The sequence below is a fragment of the Aplysia californica genome, unplaced genomic scaffold (assembly GCF_000002075.1).
Source record: "Aplysia californica isolate F4 #8 unplaced genomic scaffold, AplCal3.0 scaffold00141, whole genome shotgun sequence".
Classification (NCBI taxonomy): domain Eukaryota; kingdom Metazoa; phylum Mollusca; class Gastropoda; order Aplysiida; family Aplysiidae; genus Aplysia; species Aplysia californica.
The window spans coordinates 1,010,184-1,026,602 of NW_004797411.1; the positions used below are offsets into that span (position 1 = coordinate 1,010,184).

General features: G+C 36.2%; 1 protein-coding gene across 3 annotated transcripts in view; it reads right to left on the reverse strand.

Annotated features, from left to right (window-relative positions):
* The window catches only part of LOC101859008 (neuroactive polyprotein R15), a 139,109-nt gene that overhangs the window by 17,413 nt on the left and 105,277 nt on the right, over window positions 1-16,419 (reverse strand). The window contains exons 5-6 of one of the 3 annotated variants that reach the window (XM_005096893.3): window positions 6,306-6,314; window positions 5,123-5,125 (exon numbers count right to left, since the gene is read on the reverse strand). The exons of the other annotated variants lie outside the window; for them this stretch is intronic. Coding sequence (XP_005096950.1) covers window positions 5,123-5,125; window positions 6,306-6,314 — 12 coding nt within the window. The remainder of the gene's footprint in view (window positions 1-5,122; window positions 5,126-6,305; window positions 6,315-16,419) is intronic. 3 annotated transcript variants of the gene reach the window in all.

Consider the following 16,419-nt stretch of genomic DNA (forward strand, 5'->3'; position numbering starts at 1 on the left):
AGCCAATGGGTCAAAGCGATCCATTCTAGAGTCCCACATACAAACAAAGTTTTCATGACCTTCTGAGTCAGAGTGAGGGTTGGGAAAAAATCTAGATTCTTTTCCTTTATTTTTAGCCACATTGATGTCCACGTTGTGCTATCCGTATGTCTCCCTCAAACAAAACAATAATAACATAAATATATAAACAAAGTAAGCAGAAAAATTACGATTTAAAAGTTGGAAGATTAAGCAACTGCATTAATATGGCATGTTGTCGTTAGAATAGAGATGACTTTGACTTTGATTTTAAACCAAAACAAAGCAAAGGCTGGGGTTTGATCGCTAGCACATGGCAGTACATTGGTCAACGATGAAAAAAAGGATTTTTAGCAATGAAAGCTGTCAAGTTATTTGGAAATTGACGAGCTGATTCCAAATAGGTAGTTCGTTTTTGTCTACCAAGTCAGGTTTTTGCAGAATTCACAGGGATCTATTCAATGTCAGGAATTCTTGTTTTCGCCAGGGGAGGTAACAACTACAGAATGACAAGAGAAGTAACTTTTAATTTTTCCACAAAAGTAAGTAAACCAAGTGTGTTATACTTGAATGTCTAATAAACTATTTATTTTCTATGACATAATGTTTAAAAGTTTAATTTTCATTCATTTTTATAGTTGATAAAATTAATATAACCTAATATCCAAAAGAAAATGCAAATTAACAAAAGAGTGTTGTTTAAAATGTTTGATAAAGTGACTAGAAAATGTTGAAAAAAGCCAATAATTTGATGGTCTAATCCAGCTGATGTAGATTTAAGTGTTTTCTTTGAGAATTAATTGATTAAATTAAATTTAGAGGACGGCCATTGTCCACTGTCCCCCCAATATGTTTTTCTGATGTGATGCTACAATGTCTGCACTGAAAAAGCAATTCCTTAACGTCCCTTGTGCACATTAAGTTGAAAGAGGACAGTTTAGCTGAACCTGGCAAGAGTCATATAAGATGAAATTTTCGAACAGATGATGATTTGATTCGAGAAAAAGATGTTGTTTAACGAACTGAACGTAACAGCACCACACTGACGTAATGCCGGTTCATTATAGGCGCCCATCATTAAAATTTGACTCAGTATGGAACAAAATAAAGTTCAACGTAAAAAGGTTTGCACGTACTCTCGACTATAGCGGATATGGAGACTGGAAGACTGGTGTTTAGCATTTCGTTTGGTGCCCGTGGGGAATTTGCTTCGCAACGAAGTTTTTAATCAGGGCAAAGAGGGCTGCCATAACAATGCCCGGTCTTAAAATATTATGATTCAAGTCTATACTTTGATTGCAGGAGGGATAGAAGGCGAATATAGTGTGCGGATTAATTTATGCAAATTTGCCCATATTTCACAAGTGAAATATCAGTTTATATTTCACATGTGAAACATAGGCCTTAGGATTATTTTATCGGAAATGCAATGCTAGACCTACTATTTTACTATATTATGTGTGATATAAATAGTTTTATATCGTTGGGTTTTTTTTAGATCAATAAATGTACACGTAAAAAATATGTCACTTGACAAGTTCAAATGTCACATAGAACGTTTCACGCAACATAGAAAGTCTAAACTGTTCAAGAGGAAATGTTAGTGCACGATTGTGCGTAACACGTTCAAATGTACAAATAACAAATCCAAATGTAGCGCAATAGGAAGTTCAAATATCACTTTGCAAAAGCAAATTAAATATCCCTAAACAGACTACTCATCACAAGCAGCATTTTTAATCTGCTCAAACTTAGATGACGATAACCACAAGCAGTGTCCCTTTGAGGTGAATTTGATCACAATGCAAAAACTAGAGGAAGCTTCCGCGGAAAACAGTTCTAATAGGACAGAAGCCACCAGACATCAATATGCAGCGTAGCCAATGCAGAACATTTAGTTGTGTGAATGTATCTTCATAGATGAAGCTGATACCAATCTGTTGACGAAGAAAACCCGGGGAAGAGCATGACGTGGCCGAGGCTTTGCTTGAGTAGTGCAGGGTCGAAAAGGACCAAACAGCACGACTTCATTTTGCTGTCAGTGCCAAAGTTGGCCTGGTATTTCACGATTTTGAAGAAGAGGGAATGGCAGCTTTCATTTTAACCGATCCTTCTAAGAAACTGTTCCAACAATCACCTCAACAAAGTATGCTTTGTATACAACAACGTTTGTGCAGAAAGGCAAGTTTTAAATGGCAACTCATCAATTGATTAGAAGGGATGAAATATCGCCCCAACCCACTCACACACTTTTTCTTAACATCTGCGAGAAGTCTTCATAATTATTTGTAAATACGATTTGAAACAGAGGCTAGCTGAAGCAAGAGACCAAATGCTTAAACAGCAGACTCATCAACAAAGGACAGTCACACTTGCCCAGTTGATGGAACCAAAAACCCAAGCTATGACTATAGTGAATAAGACAGCTACCTTCAGAATTGCAATCCTATGCTGAAGCATCTTGTAGTGCAATGATACTTTGTGTAAATATAAGTAAACTTGGCCTTACATTTCCTCAAATTAGTTATATAAAAGATAAGCTAAGATAAATAGCAACTTTACAAATAGATTTGAAGTGAAATATTATCTTGCTTCTACACACTTTTTCTGAACATCTACGAGACGTTTCTTAATTTGGAAATAACGTTTTGAAACAAAGGCCTGTTGAAGCAAGAGACCATATTATGCTCACTCTGCAGACTCGTCAACAAAGGACAGTCACACTTGCCCAGTTGATGGAACCAAAATCACAAGCAGTGACTGTAGTGAATATGACAGCTGCCTTCAGAGCTTCTTCTTTTTCTTCTTCCTCGTTCTCGTGCAATGCAAGCCTGTATGCCGCAACGTCTTGAAGTGGAAGAATTTCAGGTAAATAAAAGTAAACTTGGCCTTATATTTCAGCAAATTTGTCCTGTATGTACCAGCATACTAATGATTTTTAACAAATGCATTCTTTTTTATACTTGTTAATTGTGTCTGTATTTTTTGTTTTGCTTCATTCAACAATTAGTTTCTCGTGATTTCTGTCTGGCAGGGCTTACATCTGTCTCTCTTTGAGGCAACTCCCGCCCCCCCCCCCCTTTTTTTTCTTCTTTTGTTTTACTTCTTACATTGATACATTCCTCATTTGTCCAGTTCAAGAATAATATACGCATTTCAACTTGCTTTGTTGACATTGAAAGTCCTATTTGATACATTTGAGATTGCAATGTTTACATTAACATTTGAACTTACTGTTGTTGTATTTGGACTTTTGATGACGTCATTTGTATATTTGGATTTCTTAGGTGTAATTTGGTCTACCATGTGGCGTTTGAATTTGTTATGTGTATATTTGATCTAAAAAAAAAACAACAACTATGCCCCACTTGGAGTTGTTTTAGCTTTGCACTTCTGGTAAAGTAGCCTAATCCTTATATACGTGAAATATAACAAAAAATTGCATAAATTACTCCGCGAACTATATTCGCCATCTGACCTTCTGTAAGCAAAGTACAAACTTGAATTATCATATTCTCAGATCTTGCAATGTTAAGGCAGCCGCTCTTTGCCCTCTGTAAAAATCGTTGCAAAGCGTCACTATAGGTGCCCAAACAAATTGTCCAACACCAGTCTCCCAGTGCCTCAATAGTAGAGAGTAGGAACAACTCTTTACGTTGCCCTTATTAATACTAATTTTTTTTCCAAATTTAGAAAAATCGTGTTCACCATAGATATCTACTGAACCGGAATTACGCCAGAGTGCGTCTACCAGCACACTGAATACGCATAAAACTATCCTTGAGATAGGAACACACTAGGCTGGAAACCGGAAAAAAAGCAACCTCTTACGCATCTTCTACAATTGCCACCTACCTTTGCATACCAAGGCGGACCGTCGAAGACGGACAGCGTGTCAATGAGCTATTTAGAGCCACACATCAGCAGTGGAGCTCTTTAAACTAGGCCTAGGCTACATTATCAAACAATATGTTCACGAGTCAATGCGTACTACAACGCAGGCAATGACTTTTGACCCATGCTCGATCAAGATTTCTTGGTCAAGATTTCAATTTCTCAATCATTTACGACCAAGGTTATTCGCTTAGATCTACTTGCACACCCCTACTTTGTAAAAGTACACAAGAAAAACACTGTGGATGGGCAGTAGACACTAAATTCATTAAAAGATCATCTAACGAATTTGAAATGTTCTAGTCACTTCTAGTCACAATTTTAAAACACTGTTTAACTTATTTACATTGTTTTTCGAATGTTTCGTTACCTTTATTTCTATCATTACAAACATATTTACAACAGACTGTAGGAATGAAAGGAGTCTAAACTTTTAATCAATAGTAATAGGGCATAGAGAAATACGATTTTAGATACTATACAAATATAACACACTTGGCTAATTACTTTTCTTTAATTAATAAAAGCTACTTCCCTTGGTTAATAGGGCCTGTTATTCCGACCTTCCCAAGGATATCTGAAATTAAATATTTGAATTCTGCCAAAACCTGACCTTATAGACAAAAACTAGCTACATTTGGAATAAGCACATCAATGTCCTTTAAACCTGAATCTTTCGTTGTTGAAAGAGTCTTTTTCATCGTGGTCTATTGTAACGCAAAGCACGAGTGTAGTATGCTCCTAGCGTTTGGTTTGTTTTGGTTGCGAATCACAGTCAAGTCATCTTATTCTTACGACAACAATCCATATAAATGCATCTTCTTAAAGTTTCAACTTTTGAATCGTACGATTTATGTTCACTTTGTTTATGTTTATTTTAGTACTGTTTTGTTTGCCGGAAGACATCTAAAATAGTGTTGCTTAAAACAAAAGAAATCTTCCTTTTCCAATCCTCACTTCCGGCATGAAAACTTTGTAAGTCTTTTTAGTGGGGCTACTTGGCCACTAGACTAGTCATTTGAACTTTCCTTATCCAGATCTATTTGTTAGCTAATAATATCAGAATGGTCTAAAAAATGATTACATTCGTTATGACGTTAGGTCATGATTTATCCTACTTATTTACTTTACTGTTAAAGTCTGTCTGTGAAAGGGAGTTCTCCGTTGATCCCAACAGGAGGGATAAGGATTCCTTCGCTAGGAGATCGACCAGCTTTTTCCCTCGGATGCCCACATGGGTAGATAGCCATGCAAACACGATATGTTTTCTGTGTTCAGTCAAGAAATGAATACTAAACTACACTTTAACTATTTTCGGGTTTAAGATTGTAAGACTGGTGAGTGAAGAGAATTGAACGTTATGAGAAAGTTTGATTTGGGAGAATTTTCTAATGAGTCTAATGCCATGTCAATGGCAGTGGCCTCCGTTGAGAAAAAAATGAAGACTGGAAGGAACCTCCTCAGTTGAGTGTTGGTTGTGGACAGGTTTAAGTACTGTTTAGAGCCGTCTGTGACGATTGTCTTTGGGGTATTGTTTGATGCGTCTTTTTGTACACGGTCACGAATATTTTGTGTCGTGTATAATTTTGTTGGTGTGATAATGTCTAGATTTATTTTTGCCTAGGTGAGGTGCCTATGAGGTAGGTCGGGAAAAGAAATTGTTCTGGTTTGTGTGTATGTGTGTGTGTGTGTGTGTGTGTGTGTGTGTGTGTGTGTGTGTGTGTGTGTGTGTGTGTGTGTGTGTGTGTGCATTTTAAATTCTTTTGAGGACTTCAAGGACCCTGAGACCAGGTGGTTTAATGATAATTTTGCTGGGTGCAGCAAGAATGACAGGCGTGTGGTTCACGACGAAAAAGGGGAACATAGCTCGCTCTCTCTCTCTCTCTCTCTCTCTCTCTCGCTCGCTTGCTCTCTCTCTCTCTCTCTCTCTCTCTCTCGTTCTTTCTTTCTCTCTCTCTCTCTTCTCTCTCTTCTCTCTCTTCTCTCTCTCTCTCTCTCTCTCTCTCTCTCTCTCTCTCTCTCTCTCTCTCTCTCTCTCTCTCTCTCTACCTTTTTCTCTCTCTTTCTGTCTCTCTTTCTCTCTCCACTTCACTCAACTTCTGTGTTGTTTTTGTTTATTATGGCAGGATGAATTGTAAGAATATCCAATCTGAGACAGACATGGCTGACCTCGACTCGTCATCCATTTCTTTGCTTGGAAGATCTCTGAAAACACGAATACTATTATTATTATCCTGGTCTTTTACGGTTATTCATTTTTTCAAGTTCTTGAAGTATATAATTCTGTATCCGCTTCAGCCTCTTCTACCTTTATTTTCCCTCTGATGAAGAAAAGATGTTTAAACAAAGCACGTATGATTGTGCTTTTTGTAGGTGGTCTCATCATTACTTACCTTAAGTCCCTGGATACGTTAACGTTAGGAAAGGGAAAAAAAGTGAAAAGAATTAGAAAAAAAATACATGTATAATTGGACATTGTTTTATTAATACATTTTAGAATAATGCAATGAAGAATTGTATTGACGTATATATCTATCTATCTATCTATCTATCTATCTATCTATCTATCTATCTATCTATCTATCTATCTATCTATCTATCTATCTATCTATCTATCTATCTATCTATCTATCTATCATCATATATATATAGGTAAAATATATGTACATATAAACATATATATATATACATATTATGTGTATGTGTATGTGTGTGTGTGTGTGTGTGTGTGTGTGTGTGTGTGTGTGTTTGTGTGTATGTTTGTATGTATGTGTGTGCGTGTTTGCGTGAAGAGAGGTACATAAATTCGGATTTTGACTATTTTGAGTTTGGGTTGTACCTAATAAGAAATTTAATGAACACAGTGGGTTTAAAATAAAATTGAGACATTCCCTGTATTTTTTTAGATGCTGCATATTTTTGGAGGTAGGGTATAAAATTTAATTTTTGAGAAAATTAGCTTTTAAGTTTAGAACACATGCAAACTTGAATAAAAGCGTTATAAAATTGTTTTTACAACATTTATTTGTTTTAAATTCATTTTCAATTTGGCTTTCAGTTCACATCAATAGCATGGTTATAATTCAGGGATAAAACATAGCTGGAAAAGAAAACATAGTTAATGAATAGATTTAACACCTTTTAAAAGCAGTTTTCATTATCTCTTTAAAAAATACCCTGACTTCAAAATAAATCGAAATCCAAAGACCAGAAGTCCAATCAATGAAAATCCATTAAAGTCATTGTTACAAAATGGTTGAACTATCATTTTTTTTTTATGTAAACACATTTTGGTCAAAAATGGGATTTTTTGGTCATTATCAGCCTTTAGCCCAAAATAGTCGTTGCGACTCTTGGTACCTTTCTTCAGGCACACATCTATCTATCTCAGTTCTAATTGTTAGATATAGATAGATAGATAGATAGATAGATAGATAGATAGATAGATAGATAGATAGATAGATAGATAGATAGATAGATAGATAGATAGATAGATAGATAGATAGACAGACAGATAGATAGATAGAAAGCAGAGACAGAATCATAGAAAAGAGTACAAAGACTTAATAATAAATTACACACACACACACACACACACACACACACACACACATATATATATATATATATATATATATTGTCATATATATATATACATATATATTGTATATATAAAGAAAGACACAGAGAGAGAGAGAAAGAGAGAGAGAGAGAGAGAGAGAGAGAGAGAGTAAAAGAGAGAAAGAGAGGGGGGGGGGGTGTGGGGTGTCAATGTGTTAAAGCTGTAATTCAACCTCAGACTGGTTCAAAAGTTTGGTATCATGGAAAAATTAGAGTGCCCTGAAAAAATTCGTGACACTACTTATTGTTAAATATATGTCGATCCACGGATCATAGACTCTCCAGCTTTGGCAGAAATTCTTATATCAATTTGTCTTAACAGATATACATTTTGAACACCTATAAGGTGTATTCTAAAAAAATCCTTAATAAATATTAATTTTAAAAATCTCAGGGGATGTGTTCTAAAGATTTTTAAAAGTTTATATTCCGAGAGCAGAAAAAAACAAAAAGATAGCACTTTAAAAAGCAAGTCTTTTCTCCTTCTTCCAATTGCAACGCTATTCTTGTATTATTGAAAGTATGTTTTTACAATATTTAGAACAAAGAAGAGATCACTATACTTTTTGAAAACCATTGATGGTGGCATATTTTTTATATTTCTAAAATGAAAACGTATGCTGATGTCCTAGCATTCTAGTAAACAAGCTGGCATCAGTTCACGACTTATAAATGAGGATCTAGATAGATTCAACAACTACTGTTGCAAGTGGAAGCTAAAAGCAAATTGTACCAAAACAATCTACATCGTCTTTACAAAAACCACAAAGTTGCAAAATAAAATATCACCATTTCACTTGCAGGAAACAGACTAGAAAAAGTTGAAAACCCGAAACATACCTAGCTGGACAGGTAATTTTCTTGCAAACCCATATCTGGAACCTGAAGACTACTGCCAACAAGAGACTTAACCTTCTCAGACGGTTGGCTAACACTTCACGGGGAGCGGACAAGGATGCACTCAGATAGCTATTCGTTATATACGGTCTGCCATGATATATAACTTAATCCTACAGACAATCTGCAACAAACCTACTCCTTGGTCTCTTGATAAAACCTAGAACCAAGCTGTACTATTTATCTCCGGAGCTTTGAGATCCACTCCAGCTGCAGATTGCGAAATCCATAAAGGAGACAGTGAAAACGGAATGTGACCCAGTAGAACTGAAGACCACAGCTCTAAAAACAATTGACTCATATCCTTGTTATTCACTTCATATTTATACAGGTGGGCCAGCCTTCAAGTGAACTAATAATGAAGACTTTGGGGTAAGAACAGAACATCCTTACAAAACGTGTGAAGAAGTATTTGATGTTTGTGGTACTTCGTGTTCAAATTACGAGCCAGAGGCCATCGCCATTGAAGCAGCAATCCTCCACCTGACCAACATTTTCATTATATATATCCAGACAAAATCAAGGACAGTGTCATCTTCTTTGACGAAAATCAGTACTCCAATGTTTGGAAAACATGAATTTCGAAAGCCAAGTCTGCCTATCTGTGGCTCTAACAATTGGCACTTTCTTACAGACTTATGCCGTCGACTTGACTTTACAGTGGATACCTGGCCACAGAAACATCACAGGAAACGACAGAACAGACACCCTTGCCAAAAAGGTAACATCACAAACACAACTTCCAAACTAAGTATCACAACAGACAGTCAAGAACATCATCAAATGCAACACCGAGAAACAGTGGCTCAATGGATTGGCAAACGGCAGAACTGGAATGACTGTTTTTGCAGACATGACTGCTCCCAACTCAAAAGATGCACTGAAATTAATTTCCTAAGTAGAAGAGAACAAGTCACGATCTTCCGCCAGCGAATACAACACATCCCACTGCATTCCTACCAGAACAGGATCCGCAAGTATACGCCACCCGTCTGTCCGTTGTGTGACTGTCAGGATAAAACAGTATCACATCACCTCTTAACCTGCACTGCACTTAGCGCCCTGCGTAGTACCTACCTACCTGCCTTTCCAGACATCGGACATACTCTATACAACGACAAAACAAAACTGATAAAAACCTGTCAATTCGTTGCCATATCGAGAGGCCGAAGGGCTAGAACTTAAATGGCAGCTGGGTCGGAGGAGAAGTAAAGTAAAGTAAAAAAAAATGTATCGGTACGAGCACATTGCTACTGAATAGGAATGGGTTACATTGTTCTTCACTTATTTCAATAGTTACATAAAAATACACCAAGAGTTGTTTGTGATAATCAGTGAAGATTATTTTAAAAAATCGCATGTTCTTACAGGTATATTATTAAAGTCAAACCTAAAGCACATTCCGGTTACAATCTCCACTATGATCCCTCCTCACCACCGTGCTGCCTCTTATAATTTTAGTAACAGATTCGGAGCAGACTTATTTTCGATTTCACTTCCTCTTGTCATTAAGACAGGAGATCATAATTATGGGTGGACCACTAAAAAGTGTCATTGGTGAACTGTGGCGTAGGCCATATGCACAATATGCAAAAATTAGTGTCGGGAAGTACTGTGAAATGATTTTCCGCAGGACGGAGATTTGTGGCATTGTATATTATACTTTTATTATAATAATACATTTATGAAGAAACACATTTTTAATCTTGCTTCAACTGTTGTGGAAAAATGTGATTAAGCTGAGACAATTTGACACTAAATAATAGGCAAAGTGCAAAGAGCACTGGTTTATCCGTTATAGTTATAGATTTATCCATTTAGTTGTGCCACAAATTTTTGACTGGACTGTAGGCGCTCGTCAAAACGATGAAATGGAATAAATCGACAGTCTTCAGCCCGTTTGGCAATTTTTTTTGTTTCGTTGTTGTTTTTTTTGTTTTTTTGTTAACACTTTCTTTTACTAAATGGACACAACTGTTAATTTGTAGATTAGATCTGCACTGACACAACAGCTTTGGAAACATACAATTTTAGCAGCCATTTTTCTCCCTAATTTTACACCTGACACCAGGCGTCCCCCACCTCCTTCAATCGCAAATTCTTGATGTCTATTCAAGATACATGTTTTTTAAACATATTCCATCGAAAGCAGGCCAAATGAATGGGCATTAAGATGATATCAATGACTCCATATGCCCAAAATTTGACGAGCGCCTGTTCCACAGTGTCGGGACTCATATTATGATTGCTATCAAAGTTTGCACACGCCCATAGACACAATTGACATTGTTTGAGAGAGGGGCTTTTCGGAACCTACCTGCCAGGACTAACTCACTCAAAACATTTGAGAAACTATATGATTGGAAGAATAATGTTTTGCCTCATATTGCAGTCTATAGCACAAGTCGATGTGAATGTAAAGATGTACAACGTGTGAGAAAAAAACAACGCTGACACCTCTATCTACACTACATGGTAAGCTATTTACATATATCTGCTTTTTCTCTATAGAAACGACGAATTTCAATATAATTTATTTGCCAAATGGGAATTGAAGTATCTTCTTTAGCGTAGTATGTGATGAAGAACCTTCACACACCACCACAGGCACCGTTAAAATACTTACATGTACACAAATAAAGTGACTTGAACATTGCCGTTTTTTAAATGAAGTTTCGTTTGATTCTCTTCAGAAAAATGTTATGATAATACAACCTGTATCATAACGCTGGCACAGCTGATCAAAGCTAGAGGTGTGAGCGGTTGTTGTTTCATACATTGTACATCTTACATTCACTTCGACTTGTGCTGTAGACAGCAATATGAGGCAAAATATTTTACTTCCAATATCCTTTTACTTTTATTCGTTCTATTTTCCGCTTAAGACACGTTCCGCACACGATAAATTCTAAACACAGATATTACACAAATAATATGTTGCTCTTGATACACTGGATAGCTCGGCCAATATACGGTATTGGTATTCCTTTTGAATATACATGCTTTTTGCATGTCCACGAAATCAGATGAACTGCATGCAGTTCAATATTCAGATTACGCGATACAACACTTGGGACAACAATTATGTTTCAACAGCCGATGTGGATAGCAAGGTGAATAGATCCAGCCCGGGAACGTAATACTAAGTGTATTCAAACAGGACACAGGTAAAATATATATGAAGGGCATTGGATAATCAAGAAGTTCGAATCAGAAAGAAAGGAAAACTCTGGAATGTAGTGTGAGTCCAAACAAAAAATAGAGCATACATTTCAAAATCGAAATGCAATCCCGTCATTTTTGTCTGTTTCTTCATTCTGTGTAGGAGCTGTATCTAGATAGCTTTTAGATCAGTTATTTGTCTGAAAGAACGAAATGTACACGTGCTTTATGACTTTTTCTTCCTTTTTTAAGAGGACAAATCAAATACGGACACTCGTATATTTTAAACTCTGAATAATACTTCGCTCTCTCACTTGCCAGAAAAACACGCATGCACGCACACATACACTCACATATACACACACACACACCTAACAAATGCATGTTTGCTTCCCTCTGCTTTGACAAACATATTAATTTTGTGTTCAAAGGTTACTTAAAGTTAATTAATTTAATATGAAACATGTCTTCAAACTAATAAACAAATTAACAGAAATAAGTATGCCTTTACTTGTGTCTTAATTACAGATAAAAGCACCTATTCAATTACTATCATGATAGGAGAAAATTGTCATCATTGCATCTAATTAAGCTTTTGGAATGGTAACCTATTTAGATGTGCTTTTTCCTCTTTAAAATAAGAAAATATCACGATAACCTAAAGGTTGGATATGGGTTTTTAGTAATGGTTATTATGATACAAGGAAACAAAGAAAACTCAACTCTAAGCAATGCACTCAACAAACACACACACACACACACACACACACACACACACACACACACACACACACACACACACACACACATACACACACAAGGATGCAGTATGTGATCTAATAATATGGTTAACACTGATAAAAAGTACACCTATAGATACGACGTTCTTCACAAGCATGTTCAGCCACATAAGAAAGTCTTAATAGAGTTATAGTTAAAGTGATAATAATATACATATAAAGAAGAGCACTAACTATAATGAGTATATTATTATAAACATATACAAATGAAATATTTGAATGGTTGGTAAAGCGATAAAGCATACACATGTATTTAAAAAAAAGAAAATTGCTATCTGTACGAAATAGATATACACATTCATGTGGTTATACATACATACAAACAAGAAAATAAAAGCATAATAAGCTTTATCTCAATTAGAAATTTGGGAACACAAATCGAAGAGGCCAAACAGTGCTTGAGTATAAACAGACATCGAAAGAACAAAACCGCCACCACCACAAGGCATGCCATGCCGGCCATTACAGGACACAGCGCCGACCCGAGGAGTGCAAAAACAAAAACAATTTTGATCTTTTATAAAAAAGTTACTAAATATTTTATAAAATAAACAAACCTAAAAACTAACCCTTAACTTAGGCCACAACGTCAGCTCTGTGGCGCCTTTTCTCCACGTCATCTAACGGCAAAGTTTAATCATCATCTTTGTATCGTTTCTCCGCACTTTTTGCACTTATGAGATCATCGAGATAAACGAAAATTATTAAAACATTGTCTAATATTTAGGATACCATCGAGACAATTTTGAAAACACGTACTACTAAATGATGCACGATGAAGAGGGCAATTACAAAAATGGTTGTTTCAATTAAGATTCAGTTTTAAATATCTAGAGAACGTTAGCAAAAAAAGCATTCCAGTTATTCCGACTTGGTTACATAGCTATGTTGTTACTTAGTCGCTTAGTCGTAAGTAGTAAATGTTCATTTGGGAGAATTTATTAACAAATCTGTGTGTGGGGGGTGGACCGTCCAAAGAATGACATAGAAATATAAGATATAAGAGTGTAACGTGGGAGGAGCAGAATTAGCTGCGTTGTCTGCAAGGAAGAAAAAAGAAAGGCAGGAGACATTACTGGTTATCTTCTTTATGAAATGAATATTCTAAAAATAGAATAGAAACAACGTAATATTTAAGTCCTATGTTGATTGTTTTGTAAACAAAAGTAAAGTTGAATCTGTATCCGTACTTATCAAATAAAAAACAATACTTTTGTCTTGCACGTAATTGTGTATTCCCCCGTAACTAGCTTTCTTGGAGTTGGAAATAAACTGTCATGAGTTCTTTAATGATGTGGAAATGCTCACGACAACGATTTCAAAGCAAAACGTCTTCCTTTTTGATATCGACGAACATCTGAAACGTGATCTTTTTGCAAGTATGTAGACGAGTAATAGGTCTTTTTTGTTAACATCACGGACGTTATAATATATTCATAATAACTCGCGTATTGCATGTTTTATACAATTTTTTCTTCTGATAATTGTTTCTATTTTGTTGAAATGCCCCATGAAAGCAAACTTGTACTCTCCCCCACCCTTACGGAACCTACCTTGCCTTGTATGGATATCCGTTTTGGGTCCATTATATTGGGGTGTCATGAAATGCGCAAAGACGATTTTAACATAATACATTATGTAAAAGAGAGATGTTCAAATGGTATTGTGACCGGCATTATAATAGATTGATTCATTTAACATTTTAAGTATAATGTTTTACAGCACAAGCAATACAATTTCGTCATGTAAATTCCAAAAGAAGAGATTTTTCACTTATCGACATGTCTAACTAGAGATTTTAAAAAGAAGAAGCATTACAAAATGCAGCATGGTATTTGAAAATGTTTTTGACACTTTCATAACAATGTATACATATTTTGAATTTCTATACTTTGTTATCAAAGAAAGTTTTACCATGTTATAGAATGAAGGATCTTCCTCGTTTGATTACGTTCGACTGGAGCCTTTAGATTTAAAGCAATTATTGCAACTAGTGCCTCAATGAATGCAACACATTCTACAAGACTGTTCGGAACTATTAAGAAGTTGTTGCATGCCACCAAAAAAGGCGCTTTGTCTCCTTCAAAAAGATGTTTGTGTTTGTCAAGCGTCATTTCAATTTTCCACTGTTTGGATACAGTGAGGTCTTAAAAAATACTTCAGAAAAAGTCGTGCGGTTTTACTGTTCAGTGAGGTGGAGCAGTCATTTAGGAGGAAATCAAGCATTTTATAATAAACAATCACAGGCTAGAGAAGAAAAAATAATTGCGTTTTGAGATAAATTATATGGAATGTCAAGAGAATAAAGAGCGTGCTGGGGTCAAGAGAAATGGAAGGAAATGTTTGTAGACGAAAGGCTTTGAAAATCTAAAGAATAATACGTCAATAAATTCATCATTGAGCTGGAAAGTAGGTCGAGAAAAAGAGTTGGGTGTCATACATTGAAGCAATAACACAGTAGCAGCTATTTGATGCCAGCAAACGTGAATGCTGTCAACCAGAAACAGGTGAGCAAATCCACAGTAAGTAAGCCCACCAGCCTGAAGTAAGAAACATTTTTACGAATTTCATTTTCTCAGAAAAGCACGAGTTTTCAAGGTTTCAAACTTGCAAAAGTCCAGAGAGATTTGGCCAGATAGAAGATGTGTGAGAAAGTGTAGATGTATAGAGAGTTTCGTCCCTGTTTGGAGTGGGCACGCGAATGCAAATATAAACCAATTCCCATACCAGTTCCCTCCCAGAACTCATCATAGGTAAGAGATCTTTATTGATCAGGGAACTAACTCTGTACAAAATACAAAATTGTAATGATGATAGTACCTTTCACTGAGTGCATTTCATTCTAAAATATGTGTTCGCTACACACACTCTCTCTCTTTCTCCCCCCTTCCATTTCAGTCCTCCTTGTATCCAATACTCTCAATATATCTATCTATCTATCTATCTATCTATCTATCTATCTATCTATCTATCTATCTATCTATCTATCTATGTATGTGCGTGTGTGTGTGTGTGTGTGTGTGTGTGTGTGTGTGTGTGTGTGTGTGTGTGTGTGTGTGTGTGTGTGTCTGAGTGCGCGCGTTTTTTTCTGCTAATAGATACCAAAGATTAAGGCCTGTTAGGGAACGGACAAGCTGGACGCCCCAGACAAACCCGGCGCTGGGTGGATAGAAACTCATAACTCACAACTATTCTTCTGAGAACTAACACCCTTGTTGTAACTTGTCTATACACATTGTAAGAATGCTGAAGGTGTGGAACCTCTGGAATTAAACACGCTTTTCCAGTCAGACCAAAATAACTGGGCGGAGAGCCTTGGACACCGCCTACAAACAATTTCATTTCAAGACCGCCCCCTTAAGGTCTCCACAAGAGTATAACATATCGTAGATTGCCAAGATGTAAACAGAGTTAAGTGGCAACCCTCTCCCTTCCCACCCCAACCGCTCCTGAGACCAAGGTAAAACATTCACAAAACCATCATGCTTTTGCAAGCTTTTCCTTTAAACTGTTTGAATTTGAGTGAGTAACTTGTTGTTTGTTGATGTCATGATCAATTGAGCAATCGACTACACCTGTGTAGATTTATTGTTCCTGCCATGTGCACACCAAGAACACGTTGTGCTTGATTGGTATACCTTGTATCATGTTGTATCATGACCGTGACGGTCTTGATCATTCCTGCCTGCTAGTAGCACTTGGGAGAATAGGCTAATTGTTTATTACAATTTTTTTCTTCAATTAATTTGTCTTCAGCAATTGATTTTGCAATCTTCATGACTCAAATTTGTGCATAAAGTGAAACAAAGGGGGGGGGGGAGGGGAGGAGGAAATGTTGTTAACACTTTTATTAGTTTTGTATTTGTGGTGTCACCACTTTTGTCGTTGCTGGTATTTCCTCTGCTACTGTTCTTGTTTGATGTGTTGTTGTTATAATGCATATTGTTCGCGTCGTGGTTATTGAAGTTGTAATAGTAGTAGTAGTAGTAGTAGTAGTAGTAGTAGTAGTAGTAGTAGTAGTAGTGCT